Source organism: Girardinichthys multiradiatus, chromosome 20 (genome assembly GCF_021462225.1).
Source record: "Girardinichthys multiradiatus isolate DD_20200921_A chromosome 20, DD_fGirMul_XY1, whole genome shotgun sequence".
NCBI classification, from domain to species: Eukaryota; Metazoa; Chordata; class Actinopteri; order Cyprinodontiformes; family Goodeidae; genus Girardinichthys; species Girardinichthys multiradiatus.
The window spans coordinates 497907-519395 of NC_061812.1; the positions used below are offsets into that span (position 1 = coordinate 497907).

General features: G+C 47.5%; 1 protein-coding gene across 1 annotated transcript in view; it reads left to right on the plus strand.

The window, feature by feature from the left end:
* The window catches only part of pik3c2b (phosphatidylinositol-4-phosphate 3-kinase, catalytic subunit type 2 beta), a 48194-nt gene extending 26962 nt beyond the window's left edge, over positions 1-21232 (plus strand). The window contains exons 12-33 of the mRNA XM_047347716.1: positions 3343-3465; positions 4081-4248; positions 4658-4772; positions 7840-7982; positions 8856-9044; positions 9178-9271; positions 9446-9540; positions 9800-9980; positions 10280-10387; positions 11049-11141; positions 11217-11346; positions 11454-11590; positions 11675-11844; positions 11981-12137; positions 15605-15714; positions 16260-16455; positions 17424-17548; positions 17701-17818; positions 18182-18257; positions 18501-18607; positions 18808-18936; positions 19351-21232. Coding sequence (XP_047203672.1) covers positions 3343-3465; positions 4081-4248; positions 4658-4772; positions 7840-7982; positions 8856-9044; positions 9178-9271; positions 9446-9540; positions 9800-9980; positions 10280-10387; positions 11049-11141; positions 11217-11346; positions 11454-11590; positions 11675-11844; positions 11981-12137; positions 15605-15714; positions 16260-16455; positions 17424-17548; positions 17701-17818; positions 18182-18257; positions 18501-18607; positions 18808-18936; positions 19351-19542 — 2956 coding nt within the window. The 3' untranslated portion in view covers positions 19543-21232. The remainder of the gene's footprint in view (positions 1-3342; positions 3466-4080; positions 4249-4657; positions 4773-7839; positions 7983-8855; positions 9045-9177; positions 9272-9445; positions 9541-9799; positions 9981-10279; positions 10388-11048; positions 11142-11216; positions 11347-11453; positions 11591-11674; positions 11845-11980; positions 12138-15604; positions 15715-16259; positions 16456-17423; positions 17549-17700; positions 17819-18181; positions 18258-18500; positions 18608-18807; positions 18937-19350) is intronic.
* Positions 21233-21489: the final 257 nt, after the last annotated feature.

The following is a 21489-nucleotide window of genomic DNA, read 5'->3' on the forward strand; positions in this document are numbered from 1 at the left end:
GCATGAATGGTCCTGTTTGTCTGCTCACTGATGTTTAAACCAGCTGCAAACATCTGGCTCTTCTATGGGACCCATGTTCAGTCTCACATTTTGATGGAGGTCCAGATGTTTTTCAGCTCTGGCTCTGATGCAAACTGACATGTTCACTGTATCATCATCATTGCTTCATTCCCGGATTAGTTCTGCCGTTTATTTGTCCTTCACGTGTCAGAGAAGAACAAGCAGAACTTCCCACATAAACAGCATGAAGAGAACATGAGGAACCCTGTTATCAGTGATAAACTCTGCACATAATCACATGACCAGATTCACACAGGAAGTTTCACTGGGTTCCAACATTTAGAAAACATTACAGTCATTCCAGTTGCTTCTGGAAGAGACCAGAATCAGAACATTTACTGTTGATTGTTCTGCATCAGGACCCAGATTAGTTGGGACCATTTTACCCAGAACCGAAGTGGAAACTGTTCCTCGGATTTTGACCTACATGTTTCCCACTCCTCCACCATGTGTTGGACTTTTACGGCAGCTGTGGTTAAAATGTTCCTCCTTTAGGAACCGACCCGTAATCAGTTGCTGATTCCTGATATTTAAACAGGTGCGACTTCAACACGCCCATATCCGTCCCATAAAGACGCTTTAGTTAGAGATGAAGTGTTCTCTGACCAGCTCTCTGGAGGTCTGATTGGCTCACAGATGACTCCCTACTGAAGGTTTACTAAAATCAAATGAAAAGTTAAATAAAAACTGAAAATTTAGATGAAAAATTATGAGTTCAGACCTGCGTGGATGTTGGGTCAAAGGTCACAGCAGCATCTGCATGTTTCAGCCTGTTTCTGAGCACAGCTCCCCCTGCTGGCTGTCTAATACTTTGATGATTCAGCTGTCCTCTGATCAGCTCTCTGCCCAACTGACACAAAGAACAACCCAGACCTCTGACCTCAGAGAGGGGGCGGGGCCTGACACATCACCCGTCATATTTATTGTCAGCTGCTGAGCTGATGGACCCTGGAGGTCTCTTTTTCCCTTTTCCACTGGCTCTTTTTAGGCGGCTCCGCTACACTCAATCTCTCCACTCGGGTGTCCACTCAGCCAGAACCTGTTGTGTTTCTATTGACCCACTGAGGGCTGGAGCTACGGCTCGAAGCCCCGCCTCCAGTCATCAGGTTGCTGTGTTGCTATTAATGTTGCCGTGTGACATTGTCACATTAAAGTAACCTATTTGACACGATCAAAAATTAACAAAATACTAATGATGCGTGAATTATTGTATCTGTAAAGATGTCTTGTATATGTTCTTTTCATGTTTAAAATGATCCACTGGGATAATTATCTGGACCACAGCCCAGCCAGAACTCAGAGGTTCTGATGTGAGGCTGTGAGGGTGGGGCAGGAGAAGCAGAGAGGAGAGACGCTGCTGTCTGGATAGTGAAGCAACAAAGTTTGCCGTAGAAGTTAACATTTTGGGTTTTATGAGGAAGTTCTTGTCTGAGCCATGGCGATAACAAGGACCAGGACTTTAAAGCCCAGAACCATGTACTTCTGACCACGGTGTAGTTAGTTTTATGTTGGATGTTGGATCTTCGTGCTCCATGGATTCAGCAGGTCTTCCTCCAGTTTGACCCGATGCAGACAGTCGGATTACGGGTATCTTTCAATGTTAAATTTTGCAAGTCCACAGTTGCCCGGAAATGACGTCTAAGGGGAAGTCTCCAGTCATTCATTGTGTGAGAGTCAATAAACCAAGTTGCATTAAAAACAGCGTTAATTCAGCGTGTAATCAGAAGGCTAATGTATCCTTTTTTTCAGCCTTAAGGTATGGTTTATGATTTGAGAATACTCGTACTTGTCGTCTCTAGCTTTATCTAGAACCGGTTCGTGGGGGAAGCAGACTTAGTAGAGGTGCCCAGACACCTCCTCCAACTCCTCCGGGGGGAGCCCAAGGCGTTCCCAGGCCAGCCGAGAGACATAGTCCCTCCAGCGTGTCCTGGGCCGTCCCCTGGGCCTCCTCCCGGTGGGACGTGCCTGGAACACCTCCCGAGGAAGGCGTCCAGGAGGCATCCGGTATAGATGCCCGAGCCACCTCTACTGGCTCCTCTCAATGTGGAGGAGCAGCGGCTCTACTCCGAGCTCCTCACCCTATCTCTAAGGGAGTGCCCGGCCACCCTACGGAGGAAGCTCATTTCAGCTGATTGTTTCTGAGATCTCGTTCTTTCGGTCATGACCCAAAGGTCATGGCCATAGGTGAGGGTAGGAATGTAGACCAACCGGTAAATTGAGAGCTTTGTTTTTCGGCTCAGCTCTCTCTTCACCACAGCGGACCGGCACAGCGCCCCCATTACTGCCGCAGCCGCACCGATCCGTCTTTCGATTTCCTGCTCCATTCTTCCTTCACTCGTGAACAAGACCACTGGGGCCTGTCGAGTCTGTCTGACTTCCTCCTCTTCCAGCAGATCCAGCTCACCACTAGGTGGTGATTGGTGGACAGCTCAGCCCCTCTCTTCACCCAAGTGTCCAAGACATGCGGCCAAAGGTCCAAAGACACAACAACAAAGTTGATCATCGACCTCCTGCCTAGGGCGACCCGGTGCCAAGTCCACTGATGAACACCCTTATGCTTGAACATGGTGTTCATTATGGAAAATCCGTGAGTAGCACAGAAGTCCAATAATGAAACACCACTCGAGTTCCACGAGGAGTAACCCGGCCACCAGGCGCTCACCAACAAGTCCTGGCTCCAGGGTGGGATCCCGGCTTCGCAGTACCGGGCAACCACTGTGCCTCGTTGTAATAGTCCTCATGAAGGTGGCTGAACTGCTCTTTGTCAAGTGAAAGAGGCTATGTTGTGCGGGGCTTAAATGCATGGGTCTCCCATGACAAACAGGCTCTGGGTCAGACACCTTCATGAGGATTTGTAAATGGTAAAATTTTATTTGGATTTGACCCGCTCTGGCTACTGTGGTCCTTAGTATTATACTACCTCTTAGAAAAGCTTCTTATTTCTCCTGGTCCCATGGCCAATCAGAGAGCAGCACTCTGTTCATGTCACATGTAGTCCCTACTCAGGCCCAGTTGGACCTACTCAGGAGCAGGGACTAAAAAACTAGGTACCGGTACTGAAACAACAGTAATGGAAATGCTTGCAAAGCGGGCCGGGTGGAGTGGAGCCGGGCCAAGTAGAGCCAATGGAAAAGGGGCATTAGTTCACTCACTATTGATCAGAGATCACAAAAAACAGTCAGAGCTATACATCCATCACCTGAACTGGCATCAGACTTGCTGTTTGATTTCTCATGACCTCATCATGACATCATATGTGTACTCTGCTCTCTTATTGGTCAGTTACGAGGGTTTCTTCCTGTCCTGCTCTCTGACTCACGGAGAAGCGGAGCTCTGCGCGCCGCAGCACACCAGCAAACAGGCCGTCAGTAAATACCTGTTCCACCTGGTGGTGTGGGACCAGAGGTACGTACCTGAGCTGTCACATCACAACTTGTCTGAGCAGGTAAATGTTAAACTGGTCTGTTGATTGGTTCAGATTACATTTGTCTGACAGATTCCAGTTTGTTCATGTAAATGATAAATCATCTTTAAACTCCAGGGTTAATTGTGGAGTACCACAGGGTTCAGTACTTGGGCCAATTCTCTTTACTATATATATGCTTCCAATAGGTCAAATTATCAGGCAGCATGGGATAAATTTTCACTGTTACGCTGATGATACTCAGCTTTACTTATCCATAAATCCTGATGAGCCCAACCAGTTAGATAGACTACAAGCATGTCTTGAAGATATAAAAACTTGGATGACTTTAAATTTTTTGCTTCTAAATTCAGACAAGACAGAAGTTGTCGTCTTTGGACCGGAGTCTTTAAAAAAGAAACTGCTTAGTCAATCACTTAATGTGGTCAGTTTACACAATTAATGTGTAAACTGACCTCCAGTTATAAAGAATAAAACCTTGGTGTTATCTTTGACTAGGACATGTCCTTTAAATTCCAAATGAACAGATTTCTAGTATTTCCTTGTTTCACTTGAACAACAGTTTAACTTCCCACCTCTCTCTGACCCCTCGTCAGGGTGTGTTTCCCAGTTCAGATCAACCAGCTGCCTCGGGAGTCCCAGCTGACCGTAATGCTGTACGCCAGCCCACTGCCGCCCCCTGGAGGAGCGGAGGATAAGGGCAAGCAGAGGCGCAGCGTAGAGGCTCTGGGCTGGGTCACCATGCCGCTCTTTAACTTCAGACAGTGAGTCACATGATTGAGACAACCAGGAAGTGATCAGATCTTCAGAAACAGTTCTGCCTGATTTGCAGCCCATTTATAATTCAGCTTGTTCTGATTGGTTACTGATGGCTCCAGCAGATGGGTTTCTACATGCGATGTCCTCTTCCTGTGTGCTCAAGCTGAACAAAACAAACACACAGCTTCCTGCTTGATTTTCAATCCAGAAAGTGTAAAAATGATGCAGTCAGGTTGAAGCTCATCTGGACACAAATACATTGAGACTGAAGCAGAGTTACAGTTAAACTGAGGAGAGATGAACTCCTGGTTCAGTTTCCTTTCAGGGGTCACTGATATTTACTCAGACCTGCTGATGGCTGCAGGACGTGTGTGTGTGTGCTGATACACGGGTGTGTTTAATGTGTGTGTGCAGTGTCCTGACATGCGGCAGGAAGTTACTGGGTCTGTGGCCTTCAATGCCAGGGAGGAGCGGAAATGCCAGAACCAGTTCTCCCAACTTCAACCAGCCTGACAGTGTCATCCTGCAGGTAAGAGCCGCACCTGCAAAGGTGCGCAGATTAAACCTGGTTAATTGGTAACAAAGAGCGCTTCAAGACACTCTAATGAGGACCAAAACATTGAGCCACGTGACATCGCCCGGTACGGCAGAGCCGGGGTCCCATCCTGGAGCCAGGAGAGCTGAGCTGAAAATCAAAGCTCTCGATTTACCGGTCGGTCTACGTTCCTACCCTCACCTGTGGCCATGAACTTTGGGTCATGACTGAAAGAACGAGATCCCGGATACAAGCGGCTGAAATGAGCTTCCTCCGTAGGGTTGCCGGGCACTCCCTTAGAGATAGGGTGAGGAGCTCTGAGTAGAGCTGCTGCTCCTCCACATCGAGAGGAGCCAGTTGAGGTGGCTCGGGCATCTACAGGTCCTTCTCAAAATATTAGCATATTGTGATAAAGTTCATTATTTTCCATAATGTCATGATGAAAATGTAACATTCATATATTTTAGATTCATTGCACACTAACTGAAATATTTCAGGTCTTTTATTGTCTTAATACGGATGATTTTGGCATACAGCTCATGAAAACCCAAAATTCCTATCTCACAAAATTAGCATATCATTAAAAGGGTCTCTAAACGAGCTATGAACCTAATCATCTGAATCAACGAGTTAACTCTAAACACCTGCAAAAGATTCCTGAGGCCTTTAAAACTCCCAGCCTGGTTCATCACTCAAAACCCCAATCATGGGTAAGACTGCCGACCTGACTGCTGTCCAGAAGGCCACTATTGACACCCTCAAGCAAGAGGGTAAGACACAGAAAGACATTTCTGAACGAATAGGCTGTTCCCTGAGTGCTGTATCAAGGCACCTCAGTGGGAAGTCTGTGGGAAGGAAAAAGTGTGGCAGAAAACGCTGCACAACGAGAAGAGGTGACCGGACCTTGAGGAAGATTGTGGAGAAGGGCCGATTCCAGACCTTGGGGGACCTGCGGAAGCAGTGGACTGAGTCTGGAGTAGAAACATCCAGAGCCACCGTGCACAGGCGTGTGCAGGAAATGGGCTACAGGTGCCGCATTCCCCAGGTCAAGCCACTTTTGAACCAGAAACAGCGGCAGAAGCGCCTGACCTGGGCTACAGAGAAGCAGCACTGGACTGTTGCTCAGTGGTCCAAAGTACTTTTTTCGGATGAAAGCAAATTCTGCATGTCATTCGGAAATCAAGGTGCCAGAGTCTGGAGGAAGACTGGGGAGAAGGAAATGCCAAAATGCCAGAAGTCCAGTGTCAAGTACCCACAGTCAGTGATGGTCTGGGGTGCCGTGTCAGCTGCTGGTGTTGGTCCACTGTGTTTTATCAAGGGCAGGGTCAATGCAGCTAGCTATCAGGAGATTTTGGAGCACTTCATGCTTCCATCTGCTGAAAAGCTTTATGGAGATGAAGATTTCATTTTTCAGCACGACCTGGCACCTGCTCACAGTGTCAAAACCACTGGTAAATGGTTTACTGACCATGGTATCACTGTGTTCAATTGGCCTGCCAACTCTCCTGACCTGAACCCCATAGAGAATCTGTGGGATATTGTGAAGAGAACGTTGAGAGACTCAAGACCCAACACTCTGGATGAGCTAAAGGCCGCTATCGAAGCATCCTGGGCCTCCATAAGACCTCAGCAGTGCCACAGGCTGATTGCCTCCATGCCACGCCGCATTGAAGCAGTCATTTCTGCCAAAGGATTCCCGGCCAAGTATTGAGTGCATAACTGTACATGATTATTTGAAGGTTGACGTTTTTTATATTAAAAACACTTTTCTTTTATTGGTCGGATGAAATATGCTAATTTTGTGAGATAGGAATTTTGGGTTTTCATGAGCTGTATGCCAAAATCATCCGTATTAAGACAATAAAAGACCTGAAATATTTCAGTTAGTGTGCAATGAATCTAAAATATATGAATGTTAAATTTTCATCATTACATTATGGAAAATAATGAACTTTATCACAATATGCTAATATTTTGAGAAGGACCTGTATACCGGATGCCTCCTGGACGCCTTCCTCAGGAGGTGTTCCAGGCACGTCCCACCGGGAGGAGGCCCAGGGGACGGCCCAGGACACGCTGGAGGGACTATGTCTCTCGGCTGGCCTGGGAGCACCTTGGGCTCCCCCTGGAGGAGCTGGAGGAGGTGTCTGGAGAGAGGGACGTCTGGATGTCTCTGCTGAGTCTGCTGCCCCCGAGACCCGGTCCCGGATAAAGCAGAAGACGACGAGTAATTGGTAACATGTGGAACATCTGTAATACACGGGGGATGGGCTTACCTAAGAGGGTACAGCCAACTGCAGTGACCTGTGGTCACCTGACCTGCAGGTAATGCTGGTGAAGATCAGGTCACCCGCTGCTTCAGCTGAGTTGGAGGAAGCTGTTTGTCCAAATCATCAAGATTAAAGCAGGATTCAGTCACCAGGCAGAGCACAGCCTCAGAGGGTCAATGAAGACCTTCATCCTGATGATGAAGTCCCACCTGAGAAGTGACATGAAGGTGTTTCAGTGTGAGGGTTCAGCTGCTCACAGTGTTAATGTTCTAAAATAACTAAGGAGCTGTTGCTCACTATCTGCTGAGTGGTGGAACCCAGGGCTGTGGAGGAGCATCTGTAGATCTGAGGGTTGAATCATCTCCATCCAGCGTGGGAACAGTCTGAGTCATTGGTAAAAAGGTTTAACCACGACAGAAACATATTTACTCCTGTCCGAATAAAGAAGGAACACGATAGTTGTTGAAAGCTGTCTGAAACAATATCTGCAGAAGATGTAGATCTGAACCAAAGGTCTTTCTCCATCTTTGAATGTTTGATAGATCTCATCTTTCTGTCTCCATGCTCTGGCTCACGTCCTGTTGGTTATGATGTCTGCAAATAAGGACTTTGTATTCTGTATGACTTAGTTTGAACCTTCTCCACATCACATCAGCGATCATATTCTGTTGATGAAACTACAACCTGTGGAGCAGTTTCTGATCCCAAAGTCCAGAAGATCTGAAAGAAAAAAGTCTCTGAGCCGGGGAGTCGAGTTAGACTGAGTGACGCTGCATCTGTCTGTTCCTCAGGTGGACTTTCCCACATCCTCCTTCGAGGTGTTCTTCAGTACTCCTGCTTCTGCAGACTTCTGTCCTCAGTACGACTTCAGCAGACTGGACACCATCAGTCAGATCCAGCTGCAGGACGTCCTGCAGAAAAAGGCCTTCTTCTGGTCAGACACACATAAACCCATATACTGAACACACACTGACACACAAGACACAGCTTTACCCTCCATGTGTTACAATCAGATGAACTGAGCTTCTTCACCTTCTCTGTTTAGTTCTGGTTTGTCCTCCAGTGTTTGACTCCCAGCTGCATCACTTCCCATCAGCCTTTAGTCTCCACTGCTCTTTATTTTATCCAACGTCTGTTAGTGTGGGGAAAGCTGTTAGAGGGTGTGCTTACTGAGTCTGTCAGGTGGATGTTGGTCCAGGTACCGTCCAATTGTGATGGCGAGCAGGTTCTTAGACATGCTGCTCATCAGTCAGCTGAAGCTGCACATAGATGCTGATCCTGAACATCTGCTGATGGGTCCGTGTCCAAATTATTTCATGCAGCACTTTACAGCAAACAAGCTGCACCAACTGCTGCACAGCAGGAAGAAAATAGATGGGAGTTAAAAAGAAACAACTGAATGTAAATATAGAAATAGTTCAAATATCAAGCTCTATTTAATTCAAAAGAAAGGAATGAAGGTGGGTCTAAAAGCCTGGAGAGCAGCTCTTATATGGATCTCTAGATTATTCCACAGTTTGGGGTGGCCAAAGAGAAGGCCTGATCACATCTGCTTTTCTGATTGGACCTCAGACCAACTAGCAGCAACTGGCTCTTTGACCTTAGTGATCTTTTGGAGGTGTGGCGTTTTACAAGATCCTTTAAATATGATTGGACAGGACCCTTAAAAACCAGTAGCGACCCAGCAGTGAACAGGAAACAGAGGGATTTCCAATGTCATTCCTGTGTTATTCACGTGTTATCTACATGTTATCTGTTAGGTATATACATGTTATTCCCTCATATCCAGAACATTGTGTGTCTGCAGGTTGACTACTGTGGACAAGCAGCTGCTTTGGGAGAAGAAGGCCTTCTGTCAATCAGAAAGTGCGGCGCTGCCTCTTGTTCTGGCCAGTGCCCCCTGCTGGCAGTGGGCATGTCTGCCTGAAATCTATGCTCTGTTGCGCCAGTGGGCGTGTCTGGGTTACCTGGACGCTCTGGGCCTGCTGCATGCATCGTAGGTTCTCATCTAAAGAGAGAAGACACTTGGCCAATAACAAGCATGCAGATGGACTGACTCACTGTTTACATTCAGAAAGCAGTAATGACCAGTAGGACTCACCTGGCTAACAACTTCCTATGTGTCCCAGGTTCCCAGATCAGGAACTGAGGAGGACGGCAGTCCAGTGGATGGACTCCATATCAGACCCGGAGCTGCTGGACTTCTTGCCTCAGCTAGTTCAGGTAAACCTACAGAGGTCTCTCACCTTTCAGCTTACTTTAAAGATCCTAAATTTCTTTATTTAGGAAAAGTCAGGAATATCAAACTAGAACCTGGTAGCAGCAGTCACAGCCGGTTCTTCTGCCAGTTCTGTGATCGTGGTTTAGTATTTCATCCTGTTCCTGTCTGTGTTTCAGGCTCTGAAGTACGAGTGCTACCTGGACAGCTCCCTGGTCCGGTTCCTCCTACGAAGAGCCATCGGGGACATTCGGATTGCTCACTACTTGTTCTGGTGAGCTGCAGCTTCTCTCAAACTTCGGATCTGATCAGTTCAGCTCTGTGTTCTGTTTCTTTAATGAGGTCAATACCCTGTTGGTCCACACCATAGCTCTATTATTGATACCATTTGTTGGACCCAGAAAACACAGCCAGAGTAATACCTCCTCACTTCATGAACAATTTGTGTCAGGATCGGTTTGCTCAGTGGTTGATTGGTCGGAGTTATCGATCAGCCCGATCAGCAGGTACCAGTGATTCTGTCTGTGTGTCAGGTTGCTGAAGGACAACCTACAAGACAGTCAGTTCAGTGCTCGCTATCAGCACCTACTGGCCGCTCTTCTTTGCTGCGTGGGCCGAGCTCTGAGGGACGAGTTTGACCTGCAGTGCTGGCTCGTCTCTATCCTCACCAAGGTTGCCCAGAAGGTCCGAGATGCCACGCCTTCCAGCAGACAGGTGAGGAAGACTGAACTCAGTTTATCATCTTTGTTACAGAAACGTTTCTGCGTCTATCAGCTCATATCACATCATCACAGAAAACTGGATCCTGTGGTAAAATATAACAGATGGCCTCAAAACAGTTTATTCTAACTGAAACCAGGAGATGATGTCACTGATGAAGCTGACCACACCTGTCTGAGGAAACGTGTAGTTGTTGTTTAAACCGCGTTTCAAGTGTGGAAGAACAAACTGAAAGATGTTTTTATCCAGAGTCAGTGCTTTCTAACACTGAACCTTATGCTGTGTGTGTTCAGGGTGTCCTCAGAGAGAGTCTAGATGAGATGAAGCAGTTCTTCACAATGAACAGCAGCTGCAGACTACCTCTGAACCCAGCGCTTCACGTCTCAGGGATCAACATCCAGGTAACACACACCTGCAGACTGATAGACCTGCAGATTAACCACACCAGTCCTTCTTATTCGTGTCTTTATGGACCTTTCTTTGTCGGATAAGGAGAGAAACATCCCCAAACTGTTACAACAAAACTGGGACCATGCAATTGTCCAAAATGTCCTGGTTTGCTGAAGCATTAAACATTCCTTTCACTGGATCTAAGGAACTGAGTCCAAATCCTGAAAAAGTCCCATCCTGGTACCACACTGGAAATAACTGAGCTCCTAAAAACGATCCATTCTTTCCAAAGTGTTTGTTCAAGCAGTCTGCATGCTGAGGTGCTGGATTGTACACACCTACAGCCTTGGAAGTGATTGAAAGCAGCAGAGTTAAAATGACACAAATGCATGATATGGCATCTTGTATGATGTTGAGAAACATCTTGACACTATTGTGAGGAACACCAAGGAACCCTGAAACAAACCTTCCAAATGTCTGTTGATAGTTTTCTAGAACGAGCCTTTACCTTCTGACAACCTGCCTGACTTTCATTCATTCTCCAGAAACAAAGTCCAGCACTAAGAATATTTCACCCAGCTGAGGACGCTGGAGACAGGAGGAACAAGAAGAATGGAACCTGTAATAGGAACATTTCTGAGGTTCTCACAGATTGTTCTCTCTCTGTTTCAGTCCTGTTCCTTCTTCAACTCCAACGCTGTCCCTCTAAAGCTGTCCTTTCAGAACCTGGACCCCCGAGGAGACAACATCAGTGTCATCTTCAAGGTAACACCGGGCTCTTTACACGGGTAAGCCCACACCTGGACACCTCTGAGAACTAACATCTCCATCTGTGTGTAGTCAGGAGACGACCTGCGGCAGGACATGCTGACCCTGCAGATGATTCGAATCATGAACAAAATCTGGATCCAGGAGGGGCTGGACATGAGGATGGTAATCTTCAAGTGCTCCTCTACAGGCAGAGGACGAGGTGAGGTTGGACAGGTTGAGAACACAGGTGTTTTCCTGTGTTAAGGTGTTTGACAGGTAGAGTCGGTGTTGTCAGTTCAGACTGAAAGATGTGTTACCTGTTCACAGGTATGGTGGAGATGATTCCTCATGCTGACACTCTGAGGAAGATCCAGGTGGAACATGGAGTCACAGGATCCTTCAAGGATCGGACGCTGGCCGACTGGCTGCAGAAACACAACCCCACTGATGAGCAGTACGACAAGGTAACGCTACTTCCTTCTTACTGCTCAGTTTGAGGAAGTTTGCACCTGAACTAACTAACACCTGCGTGTTGCTCCTCTTGTCAGGCGGTGGAGAACTTCATCTATTCATGCGCTGGCTGCTGTGTGGCCACCTACATCCTAGGAATCTGTGACCGCCACAACGACAACATCATGCTGAAGACCAGCGGCCACATGTTCCACATCGACTTCGGAAAGTTCCTGGGACACGCCCAGATGTTTGGAAACATCAAACGGTGAGAAAAGCTTGAGCTTCCAGATCAGGACCAGATCAGCTGGATCAGTAATACCTTTGAGGAGAACACCTGACCTTTGTCTTTAAGGTGCATTCAGTCCACACAGGTTGAACATTATGCTGATGATCATTTGCAGGGACCGCGCCCCCTTCGTCTTCACCTCAGACATGGCGTACGTCATCAACGGAGGAGACAAACCTTCCAGCCGCTTCCATGAATTTGTGGATCTGTGCTGCGAGGCGTACAACCTGATCCGCAAGCACACACACCTGTTCCTCAACCTGCTGGGCCTGGTGAGCACTCACACACCTGCACAGGTTTGCACACCTCAGTTCAGCCTGGGTCAGAAGGTCCACATACTGTCTGGTGGGACCAAGTCTCAGTTCTTTCTACCCAAGTCTTGTGAAGTTCAATGTCAAGAGTCTCGAGTTGAGTCCAGGTCCTAAACTGTACAAGTCATTTGATCAAATATGTAATGTAATCACAGAGTGATAACTTCTACTGTAGATTCTGTTTGAGGGTAGAACAACCAGCAGGAGGATGTTGGTTTTTACAGGAACGAGTCATAAAGCAGGACAAACCTACAACATTACAGAGTTACAGGTGTTGGACAATGAAAGTGAAACACCTGGTTTTAGACCACAATAATTTATTAGTATGGTGTAGGGCCTCCTTTTGCGGCCAATACAGCATCAATTCGTCTTGGGAATGACATATACAAGTCCTGCACAGTGGTCAGAGGGATTTTAAGCCATTCTTCTTGCAGGATAGTGGCCAGGTCACTACATGATACTGGTGGAGGAAAACGTTTCCTGACTCGCTCCTCCAAAACACCCCAAAGTGGCTCAATAATATTTAGATCTGGTGACTGTGCAGGCCATGGGAGATGTTCAACTTCACTTTCATGTTCATCAAACCAATCTTTCACCAGTCTTGCTGTGTGTATTGGTGCATTGTCATCCTGATACACGGCACCGCCTTCAGGATACAATGTTTGAACCATTGGATGCACATGGTCCTCAAGAATGGTTCAGTAGTCCTTGGCAGTGACGCGCCCATCTAGCACAAGTATTGGGCCAAGGGAATGCCATGATATGGCAGCCCAAACCATCACTGATCCACCCCCATGCTTCACTCTGGGCATGCAACAGTCTGGGTGGTACGCTTCTTTGGGGCTTCTCCACACCGTAACTCTCCTGGATGTGGGGAAAACAGTAAAGGTGGACTCATCAGAGAACAATACATGTTTCACATTGTCCACAGCCCAAGATGTGTGCTCCTTGCACCATTGAAACCGACGGTTGGCATTGGCATGAGTGACCAAAGGTTTGGCTATAGCAGCCCGACCGTGTATATTGACCCTGTGGAGCTCCTGACGGACAGTTCTGGTGGAAACAGGAGAGTTGAGGTGCACATTTAATTCTGCTGTGATTTGGGCAGCCATGGTTTTATGTTTTTTGGATACAATCCGGGTTAGCACCCGAACATCCCTTTCAGACAGCTTCCTCTTGCGTCCACAGTTAATCCTGTTGGATGTGGTTCGTCCTTCTTGGTGGTATGCTGACATTACCCTGGATACCGTGGCTCTTGATACATCACAAAGACTTGCTGTCTTGGTCACAGATGCACCAGCAAGACGTGCACCAACAATTTGTCCTCTTTTGAACTCTGGTATGTCACCCATAATGTTGTGTGCATTTCAATATTTTGAGCAAAACTGTGCTCTTACCCTGCTAATTGAACCTTCACACTCTGCTCTTACTGGTGCAATGTGCAATCAATGAAGACTGGCTACCAGGCTGGTCCAATTTAGCCATGAAACCTCCCACACTAAAATGACAGGTGTTTCACTTTCATTGTCCAACCTCTGTATATCAGAGCAGTAAAATAACTCATCTAATTATTTATACAACAGCTGAACGTTCTGATCAACGTGGTTTCATTAGAAATGACTCAGGTTCTGTTATCTGCCAGCTCCAACCCGCTGACTGTGTTTCGGTTCTGGTTCAAAGCTTTGGAGCTTCAGCCTCAATCATTTCATTTAGAACCTGCAACATTTTGACCATCTATTCAGAATGACTTGAGCTGTTAGGCTAACGTTAACTTGTCATACGTCGCTACATGAACTTTGACTCATTCCCTGTGAAATGTTGAAGGTGGTTTCTAACCAGTCTTTTCAGGCCTTCTTCAGTTGGGAATCTCAGCAGCAAATGAGATGATGGTAAATGGCCTGGACTTGTATAGCGCTTTATCAAGTCCCCAGAGACCCCAAAGCCCTTCCCACTACAATCACTCATCCACCCATTCATCCACCCATTCTTCCACCATCAGTGGTGGGCTACAATGTAGCCACAGCTGCCCTGGGCAGACTGGTAGAAGTGAGGCTGCCATACAATCAGCACCACCGAGCCCTGACCACCATCCGCAGGCAAGGTGGGTGAGACGGACAGAGCGGGGATTTGAACTGGCAACTCACCCCTGCCACCACCATCGGCTCGTCTGATGATGTCTGATTTCTCTCAGTTGTCGTAGACTTGGAGATTGTGGGCAGTTATGATAAACTGGCAGGGAATGAAAAATGCAAACTAACTGTATAAGTGAGACTCTGCAAACCAGCCTGATGCTAAAAATCAGTGTTTTTAAAATCCAGGTCCACCTACCTGTTTGACATGATGGAGAGATGAGGATGTCATACATTTTTTGGTGTTTGTCTTCTATTAGGACTTCAGGTAAGATGTCTTATGTCTTCTCTGTCTCTGGGTGTCTCTCTGCCACCACCGTTGGAGTCTTTACTGCTGGCGTAGGAAGCAGAAGGAAAGCGGGTAAACAGTGCTGTAAATGCAATGTACATGCTGCAGGAACAGGAGGAGGAGATATCGATAAATGTCCAGAGGAACACAGCTCCTGGAAGGTGCACCAGGCACAGCTCCATCGTTAAGCAGTGCAGCAGGAAGGGTTCAGTTGTGACACAAATCATTTCAAGTCAAACGCCTCAAGTCTAAGTGGAGTCATGGGTCATTGGTGGGAATGTCCAAGTCTGTTTTTATTTTATCAAGTCATTAAATTTGTCCTCAAGTGCTTCTCAGGTCACATGACCCGAGTCCAATTCAGTACTTAGTGTTAAAAATAAGAAGGCAGGTTTTGAGTTTGCCAAAAGGCACGTAGGCGACTCCCCAGGAGGAAGGAGCTCTGGTCAGATGAGACTATCTGGCCCAAACCCAACACATCCCATCACCCCAGCAACACCATCCCATACAGTGAAGCATGGTGGTGGCAGCTTCATGCTGTGGGGATATGACTGGGAAACTGGTCCGAGTCCAGAGAAAGATGGATGGTGCTATATACAGGGATGTTCTGGAGCAAAACCTGCCAGTCAGCCTGTGATCTGAGACTGGGTCGGAGGTTCTCCTTCCAGCTGGACAATGACCCGAAGCGTACTGTTAAAGCGAGGTTCAAAGGGAAACCTTGAAATGACCTAGTCAAAGTCCAGACCTCAGTCTAATAGAGAATCTATGGTTAGACTTGAAGATCATCCAACATGAAGGAGCTGGAGCAGTTTTTCCTTCAGGAATGGGCAGAAATCCCAGTGGGAAGACGAGGCGAGCTCATAGAGGCTGATCTAGAGACTAATGGTGAATAAGGCACTGTATTTTATTTTTACACGGGGTGTTCAGTGGTCCTCCTGAAGAACATTGTAGGTGGTTTATTTATCCAGAAAGCGTCTGCTAAACAGAAGTAAACCTTGTTTCTGTGTTTTCAGATGTTGTCCTGTGGGATCCCTGAACTGTCTGATCTGGATGATCTGAAGTACGTCTATGATGCTCTGAGACCTCACGAGTCTGAGGCTGATGCTACCATGTACTTCACCAGGTATGCCTTCACCTGACTGCCACAGTTCTTTATGCACAGGGGGCCTTTGACCTACAGTGGCAGTTCACACACATGGGCCTCATTCAGAGGCCTCTCTTCCATGGGGAACCAACCTTACAGGGGCCCTTTTAGAGTAGGACCACATATGATCATTCACACTTCACATCATGTTTGGTGTCAGCAGATCCTGAGCTTCTGTTCTGGACTGGAGGACTATTTGGGCCTCACAGTGACTGAGCTCCAAGAGCTGTGAAGCTGTTCCACAGGGAGGGTCTCACTCTCACTGCGGATGTTCTAAGCTGAATGGTGACTTTGGACTGTTTTCATGTTCAGTCCAGTACAACTTTCAGGTTGGGGCAGCCTCGGTGCCTCAGGTCAGTCTTGGTTCCGCTGATCCAGCCATGATCTAAACCCAGTTTATGATTTCTTCTGTACGTCTGTCACAGCCTGAGGGAACCACCTGGATATGTGGAGCTGTTAGTCATGTTGCGGTTTTGAAAGTGAGATCTTCATGTCCTCTAATTGTCAGCTTTGTCCTTCTTCAGGCTGATCGAGTCCAGTCTGGGCAGCGTTGCCACCAAACTGAACTTCTTCATCCACAACCTGGCTCAGATGAAGTTCGCCACCTCGGAGGATCGGCCCTCGTTGTCCTTTGCTCCCAGAGTCCACACGGCGAGGAGCGACGGCATCATCAAGAACCTCTACATCAGCAAACACATTCCCACGGCCCATAAAGGCTACGTGAGTACCGAGCTGTTACCATGGCAACCATCACTCTCAGGATACAGTGGAAGCTGAAGGTGAACCTGCAGCTGATACGATCCCCGGTTTCCTGATGAGAACCTACAGGAACCTGAGAGTCTGAGTTGGATCTGAGCTCCATTTGAACTGGTCCACAGGACAGATGATCAGTGTGACTGTAGCTTTTGGTTCCTGCTGAAGATCTACACGTGCAGCTCAGAACACCTGAGCTCAGATCTGACAGTTCCAGCAGGCTGAACAGCTGCTGCAGGCTTTGTCCTTACTGAGCTGAGAGGTCAGAGGTCAGAGTTACTACTAAAGGTGTCTTGAACCAAACATTAAACCAAACCAGCCGTAGAGAAATAACAGCAAAACATCAGGTGAAGGTGTCAGGTTCTCCTGCAGCTGTTTCTCTCTGACCAGGTGTGTTGAGAGTAGTCACAGCAGAATGAGAGGAAAAACGTCGCTCTGTAGCTTTGCTCACTGTTTAAATTCAAGAAGCGTAATTTTAAATACCGAGATGATGTTTTTGTCAGAGGTCACTCAGACTTTGTTTCAAAGGCTTGATTATAAGAAGACTGATCCACTCTGAGAGTTAGCAGATGGTCTCAATACCAGCTGCACAGGAAGATCATCCTAAAAACAGGACAGGGCCAAGGACGGAGCCAGGAGGGACTCTATGGGTGAATTGTGCTGCAGAATAAAAATGTTTAGTAGATTGATGAGACTGCAGAACAGGTTATTTTAATGCTGACGCAGAGGTGAAGCCTTGGTTCAAGGATCCACTGTGTCAAAGTTAGCTGTCGGTTCTGATCCAGCAGAGCTTTCAGGAATCGGCAGCTAGCAGGAGGTTGTTAGAACGAGCTGTTTCAGGTCAGACTTGCAGATAAAAGCAGGTGTTTTTCCCTTAAACTGATGGAAACTCCCCATTCTGCATGTTTTTCTCTAATTCTCCGGGCGACCTCCAGACGTTTGTGGTGAAGGTGGAGCGTGAAGGTCAGCAGGAGGTGCAGCTGGTTCAGAGGACGTTTGAAGAGTTTCAGGAACTTCACAGCAAACTGAGGCTTCTCTTCCCTTCATCCAAACTGCCCAGGTACACTCAGACACACACCGACCAGTCTGTAACTAAACAGTTATAACAAACTGCATGGATCTGCTTTTCCTGTCTTCAGCCAAGTCCTAGTAATCCAACTGGAACAAAGGTCCACTCCTAACTGTCCTTGTTGCTCTGGTTGCTCCGCCCAGTTTCCCTAGCCGCTTTGTGATTGGCCGTTCACGTAGCGAGGCGACGGCGGAGAGGAGGAAGGACGAGCTGAACGGCTATGTGTGGCACCTGACCCACGCGGCACCAGAGGTGGCTCAGGTGAGTCAGGGTGAGCATACAGTGCTGACCCAAGGAGGAATAGAGCAGGTGATTCAGTGGGAGCTCCTGATTGGCTGCTGAGTCTGTCCCTCATTAGTAGTGAAGCCTGGGTCTGCTTGGCTCTGACTGGGTCCACCAGTGAAGAGCTCCATGCCGGGCTACACACACCCACACACACACTCAGAGTGGGTGTTCAATCAGGCAGTCGCAGCTGTTCAGTTTACCTGGGAGGATTTCAGCTCCAAAAAGTTCTGCAGGGTTCTGGTGGATCTTTTATCCTGATTTCTGCTCTCACACATGATTAATACTGTGTGTGTGTGTGTGTGTGTGTGTGTGTGTGTGTGTGTCTGCGTGTGTTCCCAGTGTGACCTGGTCTACACCTTCTTCCACCCTCTGTCCAGAGACGAGAGAACTGCAGGAAATGGCAGCAAACCAGCAGGTATGTTGCTTCACTGCTCTGGGATTGGTGGATTCATGTAGTCACTATGGTAACCAGAAGGACACCTCCTGCTGCATGAATTTGTGTGGAAGTGGTTGGGTCCAAGAGCTGGACTGAGACTGAGTAAGAAGGAAAGTCCAACAGAGCCCTTCAGAGAGCCTGGAGAGCTGTTGATGAGAATCTGTTTCATGATGGTTTCATGTTCTCTGACATGTTAGATCATGTGATCTGTCTGTGTTGCAGAGGTGTTATGGTCTCCAGCTGCTGGAACGGAGCTCGGTGAAATCAAACTGTCCATCTCCTACAAGAACAATAAGCTCTTCATCATGGTGATCCACATCAGAGGCCTGGTCAGTCTCACTCTCAGCTTCAGTTTTACTGTATCAGCAACTGTTCAAACAGCTGCAGGTTCTGTTCCTGTTGTCGGGTCCTCACGGTTTATCAGACCGCCGTTAGAGGTGTTTCTGTCTTCTGATTGGCTGCAGACTGATCTGCTGTCAGTTCTGAAACTTGGACTGATCCGGACTGGTTTTGGTGTTTCTCTCTGCAGCAGCCCCTGCAGGAAGGCACAGACCCAGACCCCTATGTGAAGCTCTACCTGCTGCCGGACCCCCAGAAGACGAGCAAGAGGAAGACGAAGGCAGCGCGACGCACCTGTAACCCCACCTACAATGAGATGGTGAGACATGCTGCTGCAGAGGACCATGCTTTACTGTACAGGTTCAGTTAATCTCAGACAGGAAGGTAACCATGACGACAGGTCAGAGGTTTCATCACAGAGGGACTCCTTTACGATAGTAAACCGTGTGACTGGACCTGGCTGCAGATGGACTCAGTGTGTGACCCAGTTATGAAGGGATGATTATTTTAACCAGACACGTTAGTTCTCAGTGCAGACAGCAAAGAACCGTTCTACAGTCACACCAACGTTCAACCTTCAGAGGTAATCATCACAAGCAGATGGTTTAGTGTTCCTTTAACATCTGGAGCACATCTGCTTCCTGTCCCCCTGCAGGTCACTGAGGGTTGAACATGTTATTGGAACAGGAACCAGTAACATTCACTGTGTGTGTGTTTGTGTGTCGTCCTGCAGCTGGTCTACGATCGTATCCCCCGGGGGGACCTGAACCAGAGGGTGATCCACCTGAGGGTTCTGAGTGACGGGGCTTTCTGGGAGAACACGCTGCTGGGGGAGACCTTCATCTCCCTGACCAGGCTAGTCCCGGGTCAGCACTGGGTAGACTGGCACCAACTGGGTAGGGCTGGCTTAGACTCCACCCACTGAGAGATGGGAAGCAAAGGGAAGTTATTTCAAAGTAAAAGTTCCTGCAGGAGTTTAGCTGTAGATTTCAGGCTTTCCATCACAGCTGGTGGATCAAGAACATTTCAGATGATTTTAATGTGATGTTTGGGTGAAGCTGGACTAACTTGTTTTACCTGGAGTCTGTCCAGTAACATGATGGAGCTGCTGCAAGGTGGCTCTGGTTCCGGGTCCAGAGATGTCTTCTTTACATTGCTCTCTGACTGACACTAGTCAGAAACATGAAATAACGAGCTGGACTTTTCACTGAGGAGATGCAGGAGAAGAAAACGACTGAGAGCGAGACGGACACTTTCTCATTTCTCTGCAGGAAACCAACTGGTGAATCAATGAATGGACTCAGATTTTGTCCTTAGAACAAAACAAGGATTAGCTCAGAGTTGAAGGGTTTGGACCCTCTGAGGTCAGCTGATGTTCTGCTGCTTGATCCTGTTTTATGACCTTTCTGGCAGATTTTATCTCGTTTTTTGCGCTGTAGACCAGATGAATGTGGCAGCTGCAGGACTTGGACATCTCCCTGACTCGGATGGGTCCGGCTGCAGGCCGTCAGCATAAAATACTATGGTGAAAATCAGGCTGATTGTTCACCTCCCAGCTCTCCCAGTATCATGAAGCTCGGTTTTGGCTGTCTTTACTGTAATCTGGCTGACAGACGTGTGATTGGGTATTTCTCAGCTGTAAACACTGATTGGCTGAAGCTTCCTGTGCCCCTACCTTCCTTGACAAACAGTGCAGAGGGTCAGAGGTCTGTTTGCAGCTGTGGGTTTCCCAGCTTCAGTGAAACTGCTCAAAGCAAACAGACAGAGTTGGTCTCAGCAGGTAACTGCAGCTCACCTGCTACCATGATGCTAACTCCTGTTTCAGGACCAGCTAGCTGTCTTCCAGAGTGAGCACGCTGATGGCTGCAGGACAGAGCGGATGTTCACTGGTTGTCTCCCAGGAATCTGATCTGTGCAGCAGGAAGGCGTGGTCTGGATGCCACTTAATGACCCATTCAGATCCATCAGTGAGAGTGGCCACACCCACTTTGACCATGTGACCGATATAAACAATACAGATAAAAATCTTTTCAGTGTCGATGAATCTGCAGAATCTGATGAATTAACGAGCAGGTGATCTGTGGGTGTTTATATTTTAGTGGTTAATGATATCATAGAATCTGATTGCTGTGATTGGCTATTTCTGACCTCGCCTGGCAGGCAAACTCCTCCCACACCGCCATGACATCAGTTCTACCCAGGAAGCCCATCGGCTGACCATTCTCTATTCTGCAGATCCATGACTGTGATTGGTCCCCTGGTCCAAACTCCACCTGATTTACGTTCCCATGATCCAGAGTCAGAAAACCTGCACTGGTTTACAGAGGTCTGATGGGGTTCATTTTGCACAACACCCAGGCGCCAAATTGGACCTGGTGAACCTGCAGATTGGATTAAGGTTCAACAAGACAGACGTGATGATAGAAGCAGCAACACAGAATCGATTCAGGTGATGCAAAGGTCAGAGCATCCACCATGTCCCAGTTCAGTGAGCAGTTTAAGCCTGCAGCCCCCACTTGACCAAACTAAACCTTATAAAATGTGACGAGTTTCTTTAACTGGAATCTTTTTTTTATTATTATTTGCACTAAAAACAATAAACTTGAAGAGAAAAAGCTGTTTGTTCCTGGTATTATGTTTTCTGCCTCCTCCTGATTTACATCAGAAATCACTTGAAAGGTTCTGTAGATATTATAAATATTGAAGCAGATAAAACTATAGAAGATCACATCAGGATCGGAAGTCCCATCCAGTCTGAAGCCGTTTTGCAGGAACTTTTATCTTGTGGTACCTGCAGAGGTCCATGCAGACTGTTGTATAGCTGTCAGGTTCAGATTTACAGCTGCAGGTCCAACAGAATACAAACAGAATT